Source organism: Felis catus, chromosome C1 (assembly GCF_018350175.1).
Source record: "Felis catus isolate Fca126 chromosome C1, F.catus_Fca126_mat1.0, whole genome shotgun sequence".
Lineage (NCBI taxonomy): Eukaryota > Metazoa > Chordata > Mammalia > Carnivora > Felidae > Felis > Felis catus.
In genome coordinates, this window is record NC_058375.1 from 138741147 (window position 1) to 138754287 (window position 13141).

A 13141-nucleotide genomic window follows, 5' to 3' on the forward strand; every position below is an offset into this window, starting at 1 on the left:
TGCGGACGAGGCGTCCCCCCAGAGGAAAGACAGGGTGCCGCAGACGCCCGTCGGAGTCACTGGCCACCGGCCCTGCCTCAGGCTCCTGTTCCTCTTGGGCTCCCACTGATCTTGCGAATGTACGCTCCAAAGAGACCAGCGGGGTGCGCGAGTAGAAAACCAGGCGCTCCAGGTCCCCGATCGCATCCAGTCACCCACCCACTCGAGCCCCGCAGCCCAGCAGGCCCAGCAGGCCGGACGCCGAGGCCTCGCGGTAACGAGCCTCCATCCGCCCCGCCTCCTCGCCCTCCAGCCGGCCCCGCCCTCGCACTCACCCCTCCCCCGCTCCCGCCTCGCTTCCCCGACAATCTCCTCGCGCTCCCGGCCCGGCACGCGCGCTGCGCCCGGCCGCCGCTGCCGCCGCCGCCGTCGCCGCCGCCGCGGCGGAGCGTTTCTCCGCGGTGCCTGGCTTCCAGCTTCGGGCCGGAACCGGAAGTCTGGGGGGCGGGGCCGGCGGAGGCCAGGGGACCGAAAACGCGGCCGAGCCCGGAGCCCGGAGCCGGAGCCAGAGCCTGGACCAGAACTTGGCCGCCGCTTGCACCGCTGCCGCCGCCGCCGCCCGCTGCTCCTTCCCCGCGCCGCAGCTGCCTCGGCCGCCACGGCCGTGAGCTCGGCCGTCAGTGGTCCGCGGACTTTGGGTGTCCGGGTTGAAGGTCGGTCCGGACGTCGGACCCAGCTCGGTTCCCGGACTGTCCGGGCGGCAGCGGACGCCGCCGCCTCCTCGTCGCCTCAGCCTGGCGTTTTGTTCCGAGAGACCCAAGAGGCGAGCGGAGCTGACAGTGATTTTGACAGTGATTTAAACCCGCTTTTGTTGTTGTTGGCTTTTCGTTGTTTGGTTTTGTGTGTTGTGCGTGTGTGTGGCGGTTTTTCCCCCGTGGTGCATTTTTTTTTTTTATTGTTGTGCTCTCTCTCTTTTTTTTTTTTTTTTCTTCTTAACCCCGTGAACGTTTTTTTGGTCGGGGCTTCCGAATATGTTTTATGACGGTTGATTTTACACCAGGAGGTTTGTCTCCGAGGAAGACCCAGGGAACTGGATATCTAGCGACAACTTCCTACGGATTCCTCGGAGCCTCGGGAAAATGGGAGCTGCTGCAAAGTTGGCGTTTGCCGTCTTTCTTATCTCTTGTTCTTCAGGTAGGTGCATGGAGCCCGGCGCGGCGGGGCTGCTGCTGCTGCTGCCGCTGCCGCCGCTGCTGGCGGCCGCGGTTGTTGTTGGCCGAGGTTGTTGTTGGGTCGGCGAGCTCCAGTGGAACCTGGGGAGGTTTTCCCCGACCCGGAGCCCCTCGGCTGCGACTCCCCAGGTCTGATTGTGATCTGGAAACCTCCGTGAATTTTTCTCGTTTAGAGTTAGGCTGGCGAACTGATAAGAGTGACTGCTCTGTTGTGGAAGTGAGAAAGTCATGGTTTGTGGCCATAACACTGGATGACAGCGCTGGTTGGGTTGCAGTTAAGCCACAGATACCACAAGTGACAATCTATGCAAAGGTTTGAGAACCGAAAGGCGTTTTCTGGAATGTCATTTACTGTGGCATTCTCCAAAATAAGGGTGTTTTATTTTAATCGTCTTTTAATTAGTGCTTCACCAGTGACTATCACGACAGAGATCAAGCCAGTTGTTACTTAATTTTGACCGTGAGAAACAATGCATCATATCAGCAATTTCATCTGGGTCTCCCTTTACGTTTTCTTCAACTTCACTGTCCAGCAGTGTTAAAAATAGTTGTAGTTGTTGTTGTTGGAGTATTAACAATAACCCAGTGCTGGAGAGGTATGCCTCTGTGTGTTGGTAATGTGCTGGCTTTCAACCACCATTTATGTGCTCTTTTCTGGCATAGATTTTGCTTACCTACGGAATACTTATTTTAAACGCGTTGTATTGAAGCATTGTTTTTGGTTTAGAGCAGCCATTTGAGATTGTTCATACTGTCAAATACACTATAATCATAAAATAGGTTTTGCCCAAGGTTGGAAGAATAATTTGGTCCTTTTATATTTGAAATTTTGATTTTGTGAGAACGTTCTATGCTTGCAACCAGTGGTTGGAAAACTATCTAGTCCTTTGTATTTGAAATTCTGTAAATGAATATATCATCTAGCTCAAAGGTGCAAATGTACATAACAGGAGAGTTTGTTTGATAGATGAAACAATTTTAAAGTCACAATGGATCTGTTTATCATAAAATTCAATATTCAGTTACTAGGTTGTGACAGAATTATAGGGGGGGGAAACGAATTGACAGGTTTCATGGCCATGTCTTTATCTCGTTTGCTACAGGGAAATTAGAGGGTGTTAGTCTTTTCTTTGTGTACCTCTGTGGTGTGTGTGTGTGTGTCCATCCTCCCAACCCTCCCCCCCCTTTAATAGAATCTTTTGTAATGTATAGAATTTTGCTGAATGGTACATTTCCTTGTGGTTAATAAATGGATAAAGTCTAGTCTTATGTCTGTAGTGGTATTGATCAGTTCCGGGTGGGCTAAATGTGTTGTGAAATGGCGATCATTGCCAGAGATTAACCAAAGAATCATGTCTGTTTAAATGGAAGAAGGAACATGCTTAAGGCAGGCTGACAGTTCTTTTTGTGCACGGTTTGGGGAGGAAGATAAACAATGGTGTCTCTGAAATGAATGAATACCTTGATAACATTAAACCTTTTGCTTTTGTGACATGACTTAACTGTGTAGTTTTTATTTTTCCCGTAGTACTCTTTATCCTGTGTTCCTGTATGTTCTGGTTGGTAAACTCCTCTTGTTCAAATCCCTTTCTCTGATCTCCTGCCCTTGAGGAGGAGGGGCATCATGGCCACTGACCAAGGAATTGTGGACATTATTCCCTCCCAAACCCACCTGAGTCACACTAATTGGTGAAGGAGGTTATTCTTGAGCAGTCTCAAGGTGTTACTTCTGGAAAAGCACGCTGTCGCTACAGATCTTACAGCTTCCTCTGCTTGGTTTGGAAGTAAAAAGAATTGAGCATTAGTTTTTTTGTAGGATCGTTTTAACTGGGCCAAGAGGTTAATAACTAAAATTTTAAAATACAGTAATTTTGTTGCTCTAGAGCATATATATATATAGCACACAGAATTACATAAAATTGCTACTAAATATTGTTGCATAGTTTTTTTTTCAAATAAAAATTCCTAGTTGAACTAAAATATAATTCTGCTGAAGATCATTGAAATCATCTGAAAGACTTTAATCCATGTTTATGTATGAAGATTTTAGTACTTAAAATATCTGATTTTTTTAAAAGGCTTTTGTTATGAATCAAATATACTCTAAAAAATTATTATGTTTCTTTTCCTAATTGATTTTTCTGTGTAATATGTAAATTTGGCATGCTGGAAGCATGAGGATGGCTATTTTTATGTGAATTAAAAAATTTTTCAAGTTGTCAGTTTTTAGTTTCTGGATTTTTTTTTTTAAGCAAATGAGAAATGGTGGTAAAGAGCTCTTGTATTTCAGGATTTTTGGATGGACGTTTATTGTTTTCTTTAGTATTTTGTGGACTTTGATTTTTCAGTTTCTATCCTGTGTTATATATACTGGAGACTGATTTTGCAGACTGATTTTGCATATTCTGCGTTCTTGTAGAATATGGCCAAATATGTAATTTCTTTCTGTAATTCCAGGGGAAACATTTTGGAGTTTTTCCTTCATCCTCAAATGCCTTCAGCTTCCTTTTGTATTTGAATTTTTTCATTCTCCTTATCTTTCCTCAGATTCTGTTTCAAAACACAGATCTATTTCTTAGATTTTTATTTGTATGGTTTTAAAGCATTGTGGTTAATTTGTATCTTTCTTCATAATTCCTTAAACTGTGAAGCTGAGTTTAATACTTGCTCTAGTACTTAGGTTTACCCTACCTAGAATGATGCAGCTATTGTGGTATTTGAATTGTACTGTATAAGTTGAGAATTTGTTTGGATTTCTGTGAGAGCTGAAGGAGTCTGGTCCATATATTCCATGAAATAAGAACTGGAAATAAAGTAATTATCTGCATTTCCTTCACTTCAGTTAGACAATACTGTGTGTGTGTGTGTGTGTGTGTGTGTGTGTGGCCCGTGTGTGTTTCTGTGAGTGAGTGTATGTGCAGTTGGAGGGAGAATTGGCAGTACAGTGAATCTTCTGGGACTCTTCTGAACTTTGGCTAACAAGTGATAGATATTAAATGCTTTGTTTTCTACAGGCAGAATCTCTTAAATCTAGTCTGTGATCAAATTCAAATATAATATATTGGAACATTAAGACCATAAGAGAAACAAAATAAACTCCCTCTCCTACTAATTCATTTTGAATTTTTTTCTAAGACAGTAGTTCTCAAGCTTGGGTGTCTTTTGCTCCTTGCCCCTGCACCTCTCCCCCCAGGGGGCCTTTGAAGACATTTTTCCTTGTCACAATTGTGGGGGAGGGTGTGCTACTAGCATCTAGTGGGTAAAGGGCAGGGATTCTGCTAATCATCTCATAATGAACAGGACAGCCTTCCGAAGTGAAGGGTTATCTGGCTCAAAATGTCAATAGTATTGACAATAAGAAGGCTTATTTTAAACTTTTCATTTTTGAAAGCATTGGTATATTAGTAAAAGGGCTTTGCTTTCCTCTCCCACGGTCAATCATCCAAATTTTACAAGTACATGTTATTGATCTCCAGGTGACCTTGTATTGAGAGCTTCCATCTTTTATTTTTTAAAATTAGAATGATTATATTAGAGAAACAGACTATAGGTATGCACATTATTTCATCTTAGTATACTTTAATGAAAATATTTTGTTGACTTACGAATAAACTCTCCAATCACTTTGCTATGATGGAGAGTCCATGAAGACTGTATATTCATGAATAGGATGAATGATTGGTCAAGGTATCAAGTTTAATTATATTTGCTTTTGATCCAGTAGTGTCTTTGCCGTAATAATCGTCTTTAAGGATATTTCCTTTTATCCTTATTAAAATCAGTGTCTGGACTGTGTGGTGGCAACAGGATTATGTGTGAGAGAAAGAGATGAACATGGTGCCTGTAAGTTTCATATGGAAGAAATATGTTTACTGTTAAATGTCTGTGAAAGGTTTCAGAGTATAAGTTCAGGGTTTTTTAAAAGGGTATTTCATCTTTTTTAGATAACTTTAATTTGAAGAAATATTTATTTATTTTTGATAGAGAGCGTGTGTTGTGTGTGTGTGTGTGTGTGTGTGTGTGTGTGTGCACTCACGCGAGCAGGGGAAAGCAGAGAGAGAGAGAGAGAGAGAGAATTTTAAGCAGGCTCCACACTCTGTGTGGAGCCCAACGTGGACTCCATCTCACGACCCTAAGATCATGACCTGAGCTGAAATCAAGAGTCGGACGCTGGACTGAGCAACCCACGTGCCCCAATTTGAAGAAACTTTTAAAGTAGTTTCTTAATTACATAATTTTCTGAAGAACCATTGGCTGGGTTTTGGTTATCATTAGGCTCATGTAGGGTATACTGATTAATATTCTGTGCTCTATCACAGACCCTTGTCCTTTTTAAGGTTAAAATTTGACCATAATTAATAAGTGCTTACTTTGTTTTGAAATCTGATTTTAAGGAAGTTAACCAGCCAGGTAAGTGAAAAAGTTTAAGTAGCACTACACCAGTGAAAGGAAAAATTCTGAAATCTCTCCCACAACAAGTATGCAAATACGCCTTATACTATCTTTGTAACACTTCCCCATACATATATATCTCTGGTACTATTGACATTTTTACCTTTTGGGTTTACCAGACTCCTTGTTTCATGAGAAGTAAAGCATAACTAAACCAAATGAGATTTTAATAATCTCTAAATGTTCCTTTAGATTCTAAAACTATTTTGTTGCTTTTTTACTTTTGTAAGTAGTGTACTCTTATATCTCATCTTTGGTGTCTCAGAAATCTGTGATTTAAATTTGTCTTTTCATGTTCTTTTATGTTGCTACTTGTCAAGGTTAGCAGTGTTTGGTATTGGGGTCACTAGTACTCCTTCACTTTTTATTCCATATTCTGTAATTTATAATCTCTTCTGTTCCCTTTCCACTTTCTGCCTTCTTTGTTTACTCTCTTCCCGGCCTGCTCCCCACTGTTCCTTCTGTACTTCCCTAAACTACAGGCTGCTTGCTTGTGGAACCCACTTGTTGCTTAGCATCAGGGGTGGCTCAAGAGGGCACACCCATGGTTTAAATGAAAACAGGTTCAATTTAGGATGTTTGAGAATTAACCAGATAGTCTTTTCCACTGTTCTTTAAATTGTTGGTTTGTGGAATAGCACACACACACACACACATACACACACACACACACACACTTACGAGTAGTGTTACTCTCTTGGAATCAAATGACCTGAACTGTAGATTGCTCTTACACCCTTTTTAATATTCTGCTTTTCTTTAACTCTTTGTTTTTTTCAGAAAGTCTGTCTTTTGTTATTATTCATTCATCATCTCTGTTTAAGCCAAAATTTGACCAGACCAGAGAATATATTTATTGCTACAGCTGGGACCACATCAGACTTCCTCTGTGGTAGATTTAATTTTGTTAGGTTATGATAGTCATGTCTAGACAGAACATTGATTTCAAATTGACTATTGAACATGAAAGTTCCAGGAATAGTGTATAGGGGAAGGAGAAGGAGAAGTCAAGAGGTGAGAAAACTACTGTAGATAGCAATTGACTTTCCGTCATTCTCCAACTGGATTTCTGTTAGGCACTTGCGTATACCCAAATGAATCTAGTAGTCACATTTAATAAAGGGATCTAAAGGAAATGTATTGTTGTCTTTGAGGTTCGATTTTTAAAAACTGTTAAATGGTGGGCTTAAAGGAAAAAAAATGGGAGGTTCTTACGGATATTGGACAAGAATGTGGTCGTGGTGTCAGTGGACTTTGGTTCTGGTGCCAGCACTGCCACTGTCCAGCTTCATTCATCATTTCTCTTACCTGAATTATTGTTGCACTTTTCTAGTTAAGACTACCTAGGTTCTTGTCACTACTTCCTCTTCCATTCCATCCACATATGACTTCCAGATTGATCTCATTAAAAGATAAATCTAAATATGTCACTCCTACTTAAAATGTTTCACTCTGAGTCACCTTTAGCATGAAACCCAAAGTCTTGGAATGGCATGTACTTAGAATGGTGTTTTATCATTGGTTCCTGCATGTTTTCTCTAACATCTTAGTATATTGGTTGGCTAAGGGAGTTATATTTCCCTGGTTTACATCCTGGCTTCACAGTTTTAACCTTGGGCAAATCACTTCACTTTTTGTGCTTCAGTTTGTCATCTACAAAATGGGTATATTAACAGTGCCTACCTGAGAGAGTGGTTTGAAGATTAAATATCACATAAATACTAGGTATTCTGATGTGGCTCCTCCTTAGTGTGAGTCCTATATTCCAGCTGTACAAAGTTGACTTGCAGTTTTTTGAATGTGTCCTCCTTTATTGTGTATCAGTATGGTACCTTTGTATATGTTGTTTCTTCATCCTTTACCTGGCTAACTCCTAAATTTTTACGACTGAGAAATATCCCCTTTTTGGAAGCAGGGTTTTTTTTTGCCACCCAACCCAGATTGAGCTAGTTACTTTCTATTCTTCTAAATGATCTTGATTCCAGCAATTATTGCAAATGTTTATTTGCCTGTATATACTTCAGACTACGAGCTCTCCGAAGACCTCTTTATCTACAGACCCAGTCCTAGAATCTGGCACACATTAGGTGCTGAGCAAATGTTTAGTGAATGAATGAAGTGAAATTTTTTAATTTCTGGGCCTGAATTTTCTTTTATGTACTAAAGCAATAAACTTGGATTAGATTATTCCTGGACTTTTTTTCTGTCTCTAAAAGCTTTATGATTCTATAATCCTAAGGTTAGAGTTTAATAGTGATATTTTATTAAGAAAAAATGATTTTGCTGGTTGTTGTTTTGCTGCTGTCCTTAAGTTCTCTTCATTTTTTTGAAATGCCGTGTTTCTGATCCTTAGACTAAATATTTTAATGTAATTGGAATTGCAGAGATATCGAAGGCATCTTAGAGAGCATCAAGTTCTGTGACTTTCAGCTTTTTTGACCGTAACTCACAATAAGAAATGACACATTGCATCATGACTCAGTTCCCTTAAACACAAATATGTATTAGAAATATTTTTGTGAACTTGTACTATGTGTAAGACTTCTATTTATTTTTATATTCTATTTCACTATTTTTTTTGTTGTGATTCATTAATTAATTCAGTGATCAACTAATGGGTTGATCTAACCTCTTAAGAAATAGTGACCTACCTAGTTCAACAATTCCTTATTCTCTCCACCCAATATTCTGACTAGAGAAGGAAACTACAAAGTAAATATGTGCAGTGAAAAATATGGGAGCTGAAAGATGTGCTCATTATTTAATCTGCAATAGAGAATGTGTACTTATGTACAGAATATAGGGAAAACTCTTCCCAAGGGAGAACATGGACCTGCTCCGTCTAAGCTGTTTTCTCTTCTGGATTCGCTGGATAAATTAAGCACACATAAAGGTGTTAAAACAAAATTAGATTGTAATTTTGAAGAGTTCAGGTTCCCCCCTCCCCCCCCCCCCCCCCCCCCCCCCCCCCACGAAAGGCTTTCTGGAGGACATAGATAGATCCTAATAATAGGGAAAAAAAAAAAATCTTGGCAGGTAGTTGAGAGGGATGTTCATCTTAATATGAAGGAAAATGTACAAAATAGTATCATTAACACAGAGAACATTTGACAGTAAACCTGACCATGATGGAAGGCAAGTTGAAATGAACGAATTTTGACTAACTCTGAGGAAGAGATTTATGAGATGAGAAGATGTTTATAATTGCTTGAAGAAGTAAAACAGTCTTAGTCAAAGGGGTTCAATCAGATGAAAGGTAATTAAACTAAGAGGGGATAGGAGTGGATGATACAGATCTTGAGGATGTTTCAAATATATAAAAATGTGGAATATAGAAGAGCAATTTGGTAGCACTGCTAAATAAAATTGGTAAGGAAATAAACCAGGAGAAAATAGGGTGCATTTTCATAAGTTAAGAGATTCTAAAGACAGATACGGATTTAGATTATAAGCACAAATGAAAATACAGACATAGATTTGGAATAATAAGAGTACATAGGAAACGTGAGTACGTGTGATATTCTTTTACAGGGGCAGAGACACTGTATGATGGAAAAGTCTTTATTGTATAGTTAAAGAATTCTAAGCACTCGTGGCTCAATATGTTGTTTGTGTTTAAATAATGGTCAGATTACAGTAATTGCAATTATTGCTCATACTGGCCATTCAGATTATATTCTTTGAAATCTTCGTGAGGCATTTTCCTCAGTAGATCTTGGTTCTGTATAAGTAGATTTAGAAACTTTTCTGACTTGATATATGCTGTTCATGTCTGAATCCTAAACCTTTTCAATATCATTCTTTTGGACTAGATAAAAGCACTTTTTTCTTCAGTTAACTATTTTCTTAGTAGCTCTTGTTACATTGGGAATCATTTTATTCTCTAATTTGCTGAAGAAAAGTAAAGCAATAAGATAATTATCAGAAGTTCCCATTAGGGAGTGGTTGCTTTTTAAAAGATTTGAAAAATGAACCATCTTTACATATTGTAATAAAAATTATCTATATATAAAGCTTTGAGAAAGGAATTTTCCTACTTAAGATTTCAAACTTTATAATATATACTTTATAGAAATGAAACCTTTATTAGGAAATATCTGTGGGTCTTCACATCTTTATGACTATACATAAGTCAAGCTTGCTCCAAAGCATTATTTTAAGAAACCAGGGCAGGGCAAATTATGAGATCTTGGCAAGTTTCTAAACCTCTTAGATTAATTTTTTAAATTTGTAAACCACGATGTATTAAATGAAGTAACATGCCACATAACAGTAAATGGTTTATAGTAGATGTTACATACACATATTAGCTTCTAATCTGTGTTTAAGTATTAGTTTTAAGAATATAATCTGTAAAAACATTTAAAAATATAGATTCATTTCTTGGAATATGTTTTTTAATTTGCTGGTAAGTTACTTATCAGTCAATATGAAATAATATTCTGACTAAATGATTCAGCCAAAGAAAATATCACTAAAGAGTGCCAAATAGGAGCCAGGAAATATCTAGAACATTCAGATAAGTTTTTTTTTTTTTTTCTTTATGAAGAGTTCTTTAAGGTCTCCTTGTTCCAGCATGCATTAAAAGGAAACATTGGAGTACATTTTCATTTCTATTTATTGGAATTTAAAATATTTTTCTTAGTTTCACTTAAATCTTAAGTGTTTCAAAATTTTTCATGTAAAAGTAAAGTCTTGAAAGATTCTTAAGTCTCTTATAGGGTAACAGCTGCAAGCTTTGAAAACATAATCATTTAAGTTTTGAGATCAGTATTTTGAATGTGGTATAATATTTTGGACTAAAACTTATGAGTCTCATTCAAATTCCTACTTTGCTACTTACTCTTCTTTTACCTTGGCAATCACTAAGATTTCATTTTACTCATCTCTAAATTAAAGAGGATGAAATAAGTATTCATTTATTAACAAATATTGAACTACATGCTAGACACCGCTAAGTGCTTGGGATGCAGCACTGAACAAGACAGATATGATTATGTGCTTATGGAGCTTATAGTCTTAAAGTAAGTAGCCAAATGAATAAAAATAATTACAAATCATCATATGAGTTCTGACAGAAACAAACAGGGCCCTGACAGGGTAACTCTTTATTCGCCTCACTTCACATACCACAAATCTCTAGTTACTTAGTTTATCTGCCTATTTACTATCTGCACTTTCCACTACTGGAGTGTACACTCTAAGAGGGGGGTCTCACCTTTATTACAGTACCCTCAGGGGATGCACAGTTTCCAGAACAGAATAGAAAGAAGCTCAGTAAATGTTTGTCTGTCTGCCTGAAGAAGTGAATGCAGGCTTGGGACTGGAGAGATAGACTGGGACCAGATCATGCAGGGGCTTTGATCTAATGTGGGAAGGAGTTAGAATAAAATCCAAAGGGCAGTGGGAAGCAGAGTTTTAAGGAGGAACTGGATCTGGGTTATGTGTTAAGATCACTTTGGCAGCTCTCTGGAAAATCTGTTGGAGATATGTAGAAGTGAAGAGGTGAGATTAGGAGGCTGTTACATCAACCTAAACTGGAGAGACTCTCTAAGACCCTGCTAGCTTTGAACATTCTCTGTATTCTAAAACTTGCCTACACTTAGCCAGTCTTCCTCTCAGATTTTCTTAGTCACCTCGTATTCGCCCTGCTTATTCCTTAAAAAGAAGGGATAGGCTTATTGTGCACCTGAGGACTTTGAATACAACATCTAAAAAAAAAAAAAAAAAAAGAAATAAAACTCTTAAAAAAGAGATAATAAAACACAGACCAGAGTTTATTGAATTTTTGTGGCTAGTGCCTACATTTAGATTTTGTACATCTGCTAATTCCTATTCTTATTTACTAACCATTTCTAGTTCTCTGAAATTTTGACTTTACTCCTTTTCATATGCCTATATTTTCACAAGATCACCTCTTTATTGTTTTAAACATGTAACATAGTTACTGTTGGTATGGTTGAAGATTCAGAAGTAGAAACAGCATACTTTGTATCTTAATTCTTAGGAGTTTGATATCTTTACAGGTTATTGAGGTCTTACAATAAAGGCTGAAAAGATAGTTAATACTATGGGTCCTTATTTTTATTCAGGGCTGTGGCCTCCAAGTAGTCAGCTTGAATATTTTTATCTGTGAAAGATTTCAAACCTCTACTGTTGGTAGGAGGGGGAGGTAGTGCTTGGCACAGGGAAATCAACTCTATATTGGCAGAAGTTCAGCAGCAGCATCTCTGACTAGGAAAAACTGTATTATTACACAGAGATAAAACCAGAAGAAACATTAAACTTTACTGAATTTAAAAGTATAATGGTAGCTGCCTCTTTTCATTTGGTTTCTTTCATTATGGAAGCAGGTAAAGCTGTCTTTGGTAAGCCACCTTCTATAAAGAAGTGTAGTTTTACCCTGTAAATATTATAAATAGGTCATTTTATTTATTATTACCTTAAAGTAGTTCTTGAAAAATAACTGGTTTGGTAGGTTTTGTGTTAATTGGTAGTGGAATTTCATAGTGTATTATTTGTGACTAGAAATTGCTAAGTGTTTTTATTTAAGCTAAGACCTGAAACTGCTTGTGTAAGTATACTTTAAAATGGTATGGGGAGAAGTGAAAAGTCAAAGTTAAAAGAGAATGGTAAATAGTGAGCAAAGGCAGTTGTGAGATAACTAACTTATACAAGATAGGCATGATAATAGTAAAGCAATTTGATCAGTAGACATTCAGAAGTAGAGTAAAACGTCTTTCAATGTGATGGGGAAAATGATTAAATAGCTCCTGATCATCCTTTCATTTTACATAAATATTACATAACAAATCTTACCAGCTGACGTTTTTTAATTCTCTTCTTTATTTCTTTAGAGATACATACATCTGGTTTGGGTGTTGAATTAGGAAATTAATTGCTAATTGTTTGTTAAAATGTAAATAGAAACTGCCTGTTTGCTGAGAGGGCTAGAAATAATAGAAACAATTAAATTAGGAGGCTTTAACTGCTGAGAGGGCCTAACAGACAGTCAGGTACTATTTTTTCTAGTAACTGCCTCTATCAGTATGATTTTTTGAGGAATAAGCTATTCAAGCTCATGCTCACTTCTGAAGGATGGAGTAAAATTAAAAGATTAGGGTCAGAGAAGAAGAGTGTTGGTTATACTTTTAACGTTTTGAATCAGTGAAGGGGTGGTTTTGATCTTTTGTCCACAGATCTTATCTTTCACTACTACAGTCTTCTTAGAATAACCTCACACCAAGAATTGTAACCTAGTTAGCAACATACATTTAGCAGCTTGATTAAACAATATTTTAAAATTAATATCTGGTCTTGTTTTCATTATAGGTAAAGATATCAGCTCACTAAGCCAGAGAGCAGAAGAAATCAGAAGAGCCCAGTCTGTTACAGAGTATAGAATTTTCTACCATTGAAACCTGTTGGCCAGTAAGGGTTAGTTAATAGAAATAAAAGCCAATCTTGTTGGTACAAAT

General features: G+C 38.1%; 1 protein-coding gene across 2 annotated transcripts in view; it reads left to right on the top strand.

The window, feature by feature from the left end:
- Window positions 1-548: 548 nt before the first annotated feature.
- The window catches only part of ACVR2A (activin A receptor type 2A), an 84036-nt gene continuing 71443 nt past the window's right edge, over window positions 549-13141 (top strand). Inside the window, exon 1 of one of the 2 annotated variants that reach the window (XM_019838079.3) lies at window positions 549-1173. In XM_019838079.3, coding sequence (XP_019693638.1) covers window positions 1119-1173 — 55 coding nt within the window. In that variant the 5' untranslated portion in view covers window positions 549-1118. The remainder of the gene's footprint in view (window positions 1174-13141) is intronic. The other variant, XM_003990748.6, reaches the window with a different exon arrangement.